Source organism: Galeopterus variegatus, unplaced genomic scaffold (genome assembly GCF_000696425.1).
Source record: "Galeopterus variegatus unplaced genomic scaffold, G_variegatus-3.0.2 Scaffold983, whole genome shotgun sequence".
NCBI classification, from domain to species: Eukaryota; Metazoa; Chordata; class Mammalia; order Dermoptera; family Cynocephalidae; genus Galeopterus; species Galeopterus variegatus.
The window spans coordinates 224,763-234,127 of NW_007727094.1; the positions used below are offsets into that span (position 1 = coordinate 224,763).

At 37.8% G+C, this 9,365-nt stretch overlaps 1 protein-coding gene across 1 annotated transcript in view; it reads left to right on the plus strand.

Annotated features, from left to right (window-relative positions):
• THEMIS (thymocyte selection associated) overlaps window positions 1-9,365 on the plus strand; it is a 170,319-nt gene that overhangs the window by 67,862 nt on the left and 93,092 nt on the right. Inside the window, 1 exon segment of the mRNA XM_008574008.1 lies at window positions 5,256-6,304. Within this exon segment, the coding sequence (XP_008572230.1) occupies window positions 5,256-6,304 (1,049 nt within the window).

Here is a 9,365-nt window from a genome sequence, read left to right on the forward strand (position 1 = left end):
CAGTTCCTTGTATATTCTGGATATTAATCCTTTGTCAGATGTATATTTTGCAAATATTTTCTCCCTCTGTTGGTTGTCTTTTAACTCTGTTAATTGTTTCTTTTGCTGTGCAGAAGCTTTTTAGTTTGATATAATACCATTTGCTTATTTTTCCTTTCATTGCCCATGCTTTTGGGGTCATCTTCATGAAGTCTGTGTCCAGTCCTACTTCCTGAAGTGTTTTTCCTATGTTTTCTTTAAGAAGTTTTATTGTTTCAGGGTGTATATTTAATTCTTTAATCAATTTCTCACCTTTTGATTTTTTTTTTTTTTACTGGGGTTTCTGACTCTCTGCTTACATTACCCATTTTTCTTCTTGCATATTTTCTCCTTTTTTTTCATTATAGCCTTTAGCATATTAATCATTTTAAATTCCTGGTCTGATAAATTTCAAAATCTCTGGCATATCTGAATCTGGTTTCGATGCTTGCTTTGTGTCTTCAGACTGTGCTTTTTGCCTTTTAATGTACTTTATTTATTATTTTTGTTGTTGTTGTTGAAAGCCAGGCATGATATTTCAGGTAAAAGAAACTGAGGTAAACAGTCCTTTAGTGTGAGGTTTTATGTTTATTGGGCTGGGAGTTGGGCTGTGTTTACTGGTTGCTGTAGCTGTAGGTGTCAGAGGCTGAAATGTCATGTGATGTCCTTGTTTTTCTCTCCCCTATTTTCTTTCTCTACACACCCCTTCTTAGGTAGGGTCTTAAATGCCATTCTTTTCTTTGTAATCCTTTTATTACACAGGAGCACTGTTGCTGTGAGAGGGGAAGCATTCTATAATCTTAAAATTAGGTCTTAGTCTTTCTGTGAGCCTGTATCTCTGGGCTGTGACCTTCACAAATGCTTCTCAGCTTTGTTCTCCCCCTTAGTAGAGACAGGAAGGCTAGCAGAGGGGTGGGAGGTATAGGGGGGATAGGGGCTAGAATTGGATATTTCCCTTCCCCTAGGTAGAAGTATAGAGGAGGTTGGAATTGGGTATTTCCTTCTCCCTAGGTAGAGGACTAGAGGTGGTTAGAATTGGGTATTTTCCTTCGCCCATGTAGGTCAGGCTCTGGGAAAATCCAAATTGGTTAGGCTGTGGTAAAATAGTTTCCCTTGAGGGCAGCCCTTTTGAAAAAGGAGAATAGAACCCTCTAGGTGTGTTTCAGAATAGTTTCTTTTCTTCTCACCCTGCAGGAAGCACAAGGATATTTTTCTCTACTCCTCACTCTGATAACTGGTGAGGCTTCTGGAAGTAAAACTCAGGAAAATGTAGGAGGTCCTCCTAAGCATGGCCCCCAAGAGTTTTATCTCTCAAACTAGTCCACACTTAGCCTCCAGCAATTAATGAATTATGTTTTAAGTGTTTTTACCATGTGCTGGCTCCAGCAGTGCTCCCAGTGAGCTCTGATTCTCTGCACTCACCTACCTCTCTAGTTTTTGGGTGGTGGTTTACCCTGTGATTTCAACTCTCTGATCAATCTAAAAAGAGTTGTTGATTTTCATTACATGTGCTATTTCCCTGTGTTGAATCTTCTCTTTAGGCATAAACATTGTGATTTTGCCTAATCTTTTTTACTGAAGAATAAAATCTTGGATTAAAAAAACTTCACTTTACCCATATTTTAATACCCCAATATCTCTGTTATTTTGTAGAAATTAAACAATATAAGTATTTATTGCATTGATTAGTACATTAAGTCAGATAAGCTTCAACCTTAAGAGACATGCTTTAAATGAAATATTCAATATCTGCTATGATGTATTGCAGGAATTTTAGCAGTGGAAACTTTTTTTCCCCAACAAAATTTTACATGGAACTACACTTATTAACCAGATCACTTCCTTTAATGATCACTCAAAGACATTGTTTTGGCAACTGTTTTTCATTCATTCAATTCATTTATTGAGTATCTACTCTATGTCAGGTTCCATCCTAGATGCTGGGATATATTGATGGACAAAACAATCAAAGACCTCTGTCTCTGGGGAGCATATGTTCTAATTTTGGGAAACAAACAATAGACAATGGTCATAATAAATGAGCAAGTTATGTGGATTATTGAAGGTGAAGGGTGAAATGGAAAATAGAGAAACAAAGAAGGGTAAACGGAAGGAATCTTGGCAGTTTTCAATAGAGCACTTAGAGTAGGTCTTATGGATAAGATGACGTGTAAGCAGACTTAAAGAAGAAGAGGAGTTAACCATTAACATATCTGGCTGAAGGATGCAGGAGGCAGAAGAAACAGGCCGTGCAAAGACCTGATCGACAATGAGGAGGTCAGAGAGACAGCAGTGAGTTACAATGAGGCAATGTAGCAGCAGATGAGATCCAAGGGACCAGGTAAGCACCCTGGTTGTTATTCTGAGGGAAAAGGACAGACATTATGAGCTTATGAGCAGAAGACTGGCATAAATGCTTTAGCATTTGAAAAGAATCTCTGGCTGCTGTATTGAGATTTGACTGTAAAGAGACTTGGTAAGGAAGCCACTGCAATAAACCAGACAAGAGATAATGTGGTTTAGAAAAGGGTAGTCCTGATGTAAGGGATTTCAGGTGTCAGAAAAAGAGGGAGGCTAAAGATGTCTCTGAGAATATGGGCTGAACCAGGAAAAAGGAATTCCCAAAAACAGAGATGGGGAAAGCAGCTGATAGCCTAGGTTTTGAGGGAAAGATCAAATTTCAAGTTAGGCATGTTAATTTTGAGACAAATATGTCCAACGGGATATTTTAAGTAGACATATGGAGTTCAGGAGAATGATATTGGCTGGAGCTGTACTTTGGGGAGTCATTAACACATTGATGATATTTAAAGACATGAGCTGTATAAGATCACCGTAGGCGTAAGTGTAGTTAGAGAAAGGAAGAGAAACATGATACACTAAATGGTGTGTGTGTGCGAAGGGTGGGTGGTGTGTAAAGAGAAGAAACCAGCAAAGAAACTGAAAAGAATCACAAGTAAGATACAAGGGAAGTAAGTTAGGAAAATATATCAAAGATGAGGGAGTCAAACCTACTTTGTCAAATGCTGCTGATGTATCAACTAAAATGAGATAGGCTAACATTATTTCAGTGGGTTTAAATATAGAAATATTGAAGATTGGTCAGTAATTGGATACAAAAAATTTAACAGAAGTTAGACAGCCTGGTCTGGAGGCTTTCTCTGGCAGCAATAAAGTCCTCCAAAGGTTGTAAGCTTTTCCTGTCCCATATCACACAGTGTACAAAAATATAAATTGGGATTTAGCTTGCAGTAGGGCCCTGATGTCCTGGCGGTTCAATTAAGAGCTCCCAGGAAGTCCTTGATGGTATCTATTCTATCAATCTCTTGCTATTCCCTAGACTTTTAGAATGGCATGAGCCTATGATGCCCACCTAGAGCTAGCTCTAGAATTCCTAAACCTTGTACATTATGTTTCAAAAAGCCAATATTTTAGTTTCTAAAATTACCCTGGGGTTTAGGGTTGTCTGTGGCAACAATCTGAAAAATTTAAGGTATGCTAAATTAAATGAATTGATTAAGGTAAGAAGTGTCTTTCAGCCCTGATCTTTTTTTCTAAAAATTAAAGAATGTTTACAATGTTTATAGACCTTCAGCACATAGGCAGCCATTGACTTTTTATTTTTTCTTTTCAAGAAAATGAAATAATACATTTTCATTCTATATCTTCACAAATTCTATTACTCAAAATGTATAAGTAATATGAAACAAATTATAGACTTAAGGTTTTCAGATGCTGCCTAAAAAGTTAACAATATAAAAAGTAATGACATAGGTAATGTTTAATAAGAGAAAATTCTGTCTTCTAAGTTTTCCAAATTGTGCTTTTTTAAAAGAGTGCACGGAAGAAAGAATATTGACAGAAGCATGGCTAGAGATATTGGGAAACAATGCCAGATCATGAAAATGCTATAAAACTTGTGTTAGGAAACTTTCAAGAAAATGTAAACTATTATAAGATCCTGTTGATATTAACACATTATTTTTAGTTCAAAACTATATATAATGATACTATGTGGGATAGTACATAGAGAACAGATAAATAATTAAGACAATATTTAAGTGTCTCTGTATTCTCAAAAAAAAAAAAAAAAAAAACTTCTGGGACAGTGGGTGCTTGGGGAATACAGAAATTCATTAGTCCCCAGTGACACATTAGGCAAAGAATACACTGGTAAGCACCCTCCTGGGTACCCAGGGCTCCTGAATAGCTCCTCTGCCTGTGGCCCCACCTGCACCACTTTTTCTATCTAGGTATAATACAGCACTAGTTGAGAAAGAAATACCTTTGACATTGGAAAAAGATTGCATCTTGGTATCCATTTCTGTGTCTTAGTTTTAAGTTCCTTATGCATCGTGTTTTTGCAATGTTGTTTCACTCCACAAGTTAGCATTTTGTGTAAAGAGTACATGTCTTCAGCCTCATGAATGAAAGGTCTTTTTTTAAGTTCCAAAACTTCTACAATAATTTTACATATAAAGTCTGAATCTCAAGAACATGACTTAAAATTATATACAGTGGGCCCTGTGTGCCCACTTGCTCCCCGTTGGTGGATTCAACCAATGGCAGATCAAAATATAACCAAAAAAATAAAAATAAAAAACCTGTAGTATAACAACTATTTATGTAACATTTACATTGTATGTGGTATTATATGTAATCTAGAGATGATTTAAAGTACATGAAAAGATATGCATCAGTTATATGCAAATACTACACCGTTTTATGTCAGGAACTTGAGCATCCCTGGAATTTGGTATGCTTGGGAGGTCCTGGACCAGTCCCTCTCAGGATACTGAAGGATGACTGTAATGACGTTATAAACCTTCACACACATGCATTTACATATATGTTCATACACATATCCATATACACGTATGTTATATGTCATAAAACTATAAATATAAAAACTGGAATGATTAACATTAGAATTGGGACAGTGGTTACCCTTAGGCAACAGTGAGAAGAATGTAATTTTCATGAGGTTTGTAGTGTTTCAAGGTACTGGTAAGTTTATTTCTTAAACTGAGCATGGGTTTATGGGTGTTGGTTTTATATAAGATTTCTTTTATCTTAAAATTTGAAAAAAGGAAAGTCACTTGTAAGAAATGTTGTATTACGATCATGAATATTTTTTTCCAAAATTAAATATTAAAATTATCTATATATCAATAGGAGTATATTTCACAGCAACATTCTGATGCAGAAAATGTCATAGTCTTTTTTTTTCTTTCCAGTCCGAAAAGATATAGTCCGCATCCTCCCCAGTTTAGATGTTGAAGTCAAAGACATTACTGACTCTTACGATGCTAACTGGTTTCTTCAGCTGTTATCTGCAGAAGACCTTTTGGAAATGACCAATAAAGAGTTCCCCATAGTGGCAGAAGTCATCGAAGCACCTCAAGGAAACCGGCTGCCCAAAAGCATTTTGCAGCCTGGAAAGACCATTGTAATCCACAAAAAGTACCAGGCGTCAAGGATCTTAGCCTCAGAAATTAGAAGCAATTTTCCTAAAAGACATTTTTTGATCCCCACTAGCTATAAAGGCAAATTCAAGCGGCGACCTCGGGAGTTCCCAACCGCCTACGACTTAGAGATAGCAAAGAGTGAAAAGGATCCTCTGCACGTGGTGGCCACCAAAGCCTTTCATCCCCCTCATGATGAGCTGTCATCTGTGTCTGTTGGGGACCAGTTTCTCGTGCATCACTCAGAGACCACTGAAGTCCTTTGTGAGGGGACAAAAAACGTGGTGAACGTTCTGGCCTGTGAGAAAATCCTCAGAAAGTCCTATGAGGCCGCACTGCTCCCTCTGTACATGGAAGGAGGCTTCGTAGAAGTGATTCACGATAAGAAGCTGTACCAGATTTCTGAGCTCTGTCAACAGTTCCGCTTGCCCTTCAATGTGAAGGTGTCTGTGAGAGATCTTTCCATTGAAGAGGACATTTTGGCTGCGACACCAGGACTGCAGTTGGAGGAAGATATCACAGACTCTTATCTGCTCATAAGTGACTTTGCCAACCCCAGGGAGTGCTGGGAAATTCCTGTTGGCCGCTTGAATATGACGGTTCAGTTAGTTAGTCATTTGTCTGGGGATACAGGATCATTTCTAGTCAGGACTCTGGTAGAGGAGATCACGGAAGAGCAATATTATATGATGAGGAGATATGAAAGCTCTCTCTTGCATCCCCCGCCTCGCCCGCCCAAGCACCCTTCGGTGGAGGAACCAAAGTTTACCCTGCTAACCTTAGCAGAAGAAAGGACAGGGGATCTGCCTAAGTCTCCCAAAGTAAGGCTGTGATTTTGCAGTTTTTCCTCTAGAGTGTTTTTCTTGAGCCAGTTTGTTTCAAGTCTTTTCTGAGTTGGTTTTTTGCTTACTTTTCTTTCTTTCGTGCCATATTTGAAATGAGCCTTTCTGATGCACAGTAGATGAATGAACATCAACAGAGCATAAGCTGTTGCAGTATTTTGTATTTTGATGCTTAACCCGTAGATGTGTCATGAAGTTTATATTGAATTAGAAATAGCAGGGATGACATTTGGATATGATGACCCAAATTGCTGTTTCAATGGGTTTTGGTAATTAAGAATGTTTTATAAGGTACCTCAAAAGCAAATCTTTTATTTTGGAAGTGCTGTTTATTTTTTCTATGTAGAATTATTTTCATACTTCATCCAGGAAATGAGCATACCATCAACTCCATTCTTCTGGGGTGTTGATGGTTGATGGTAGCATGCATCTATAACACATGTCTTCATTTTGTTTTATGTGCAGAAAGATGTAAAAATATCTTGGCAGAACTGTGTGTGAGAATGTGAGCATCTGCCCACATTCTGCCTATCTTAGAATTGTAATTTTAACAGTTCTATTGAAAAACAAAATCAAAATTGCAGACGGTACGAGATCATTACAGAATTAACAACTCCATAAGCACTCTAAAGATTTTGGAGGGTGGTTCAGCTTCATTCCTATGTGAGGTTTTTGCCTCTTGAAAACTGCCTGCTGCCTGCCTGGAAAGCTCTTGCCCTTACACCATGATGCGTAGGTTGTTTATCCAGCCGTGGTTCTATGGCATGTGAAAGGAGTGCATTCTGGCCTGGCAGATGTTGTGCTAGCAGCTTAGGGAAACAAAGCAATTAGTAAAACAAAGAGAGATGCTGTGTTTACTCTCTATACTCGGGAATGATAGCAGCCTTGGGTTTCAAGTATATGGATAATTCTACATCTCAAAGATTGCATTCTGATTGTATGCTGGGGAAATCCAGTAAGAATCTCCAAACTCATCTTCCGAAAGAGATAAAACTAGCAGAAATATTTTTTTTCAGAAAAACAATTTTGAAAGAGTCATTTAAGACAATATAACAGTTCTCAAATAATGTTGATTAATAGGTTGCTATTAATGTGGAGGGTGTCTTTGGCTTCTCCCATTTAACCTATTTTTATTACTGTGTTGAATAATGTGAGAAATGAAATGCTTTAAAAAAAAATTAGTGATAGACAGAATAATGACACCCCCACCCACAAAAAATTTCTATGCCTAAATTTCTGGAGCCTATGAATATGTTACATTCCATGGCAAAAGAGACTGCACAGGTGCTTAAAATTCAGGATTTTAAAATGAGGAGATTCTCCTGGTTTATCCAGTAGGTCCTACTTAATCATAAGAGTCCTTAAAAGAATCTTTTTTAGTTGAGGTCAGGGTTAGAGAGAGATGTGACTACAGAAGAATGGTCAGAGACACAATGTTACTGCCTTTGAAGATGGACCAACAAATGCAGATGGCTTCCATAAATAGAAAAGACAAGGAAACAGATTCTTCCCTAAAGTCTCCAGAAAAGCACACAGCTGAAAACACGCTGATTTGAGCCAGTGACACTTGTGTCAGACTTCTGCTCTACAGAACTATAAGGTAATAAATTTGTTTAGTTAAGCCATCAAGTTTATGATAATTTGTAACAGCAATAATAGAAAGATAAGGATGTAAATTGGAAAGGGAGGAATAAGTAAAAACCTTAGATAGCAAAATCTATATGTGAGTTAGGATTATTTTGGAAAAGTGTCTTTTTGTTTTTTGTTTTTTCCTTTTAATGAATTTATTAGCTCATGAACCATGGAGAAGCTAAGGTACAGCTAAACTTCAGAAACAATTGGAAACAGGATCTTGAAAATGGCCAGAGTGGTCTTTGCTTTTCATTATGTATTGGTTTTATTTTCCCAGGCTAGCTTATTTTTTACAAAAGTGAAACTATTGCTGAGAGTTCCTGCATCTCATGTCTCATAGTTTCATCCCTGGAGGATGCAATCTTTATTTGAATAAAATTTTTAAAAGGGAGGGGCCTTGATTGGGTCACTTGCCCATCTCCCGACTCAATCAACTTCTTGGCTGCCCCAACTAGAGGCAAGATTGGTGGTTGTCTTAATCTGTTTGTACGGCTATAACAGAATACCACAGACTGGGTAATTTATAAAGAAGAGAAATTAATTCTCTCACAATACTGAAGGCTGGGAAGTCCAAGATCAAGGCACAGGCAGGTTCAGCCCCTGGTTCCAAGATGGTATCCTCACATGGCAGAAGAGCAGAAGAGAGGGAACCCTCTCCTGCAAGCCCTTTTCATAGTGGCATTAATCCATTCATGAGGGAAGAGTGCTCATGACCTAAACATCACCCATTAGGTCCCACATCCCAGCACTGTTGCACTGGTGATTGAATTGCCCTCACAAGTTTTAGAAGAGACGCCATAGCAGTGAGGAAGGGAATGACGGCTGGTTGCCTCAAATAATAGAGATACTAAAATGCAGTTGTGAAGATCTGGAAATACCAAATTTTGAAGGTCCACTATAATTAGAAAGGAAAAGGATCAAAAATCCTTAACCACTAAAAAAGCTTTCATAGGAAAATGTGAATTAAATATTTAATAAATGCCCTCTAATAGAACGTCAGATGAAAATGACCTAAGTGTTTTATTAGAAGAGAAACTCACAAAACAAAAATGTTATGTCTAGGCTACTAAAATAAGGTGAATGCATTCTTTGACTAAATTCATATGTGTAGGATTCCAGATCAACTGAGTAATTTCTAACTGCTTGTTCACTGGTCAGATGCCCCATGGATACTTTGTGTCCAATTCTGAGTTCCACTCTAGATAATATTGACTGGAGTTTGTAAAGAGTTCTTAAGACATCAAGAGATACTGAAGGGCCGACCCCATGGCTCACTCACCACGGGTTTGGGTCCTATATAGGGATGGCCGGTGCGCTCACTGGCTGAGTTTTGAGCACAGTGCGGGCGACACCAAGCCAAGGGTTGCAATCCTCTTACCGGTCACAAAAAAAAAAAAAAAAAAAAAAA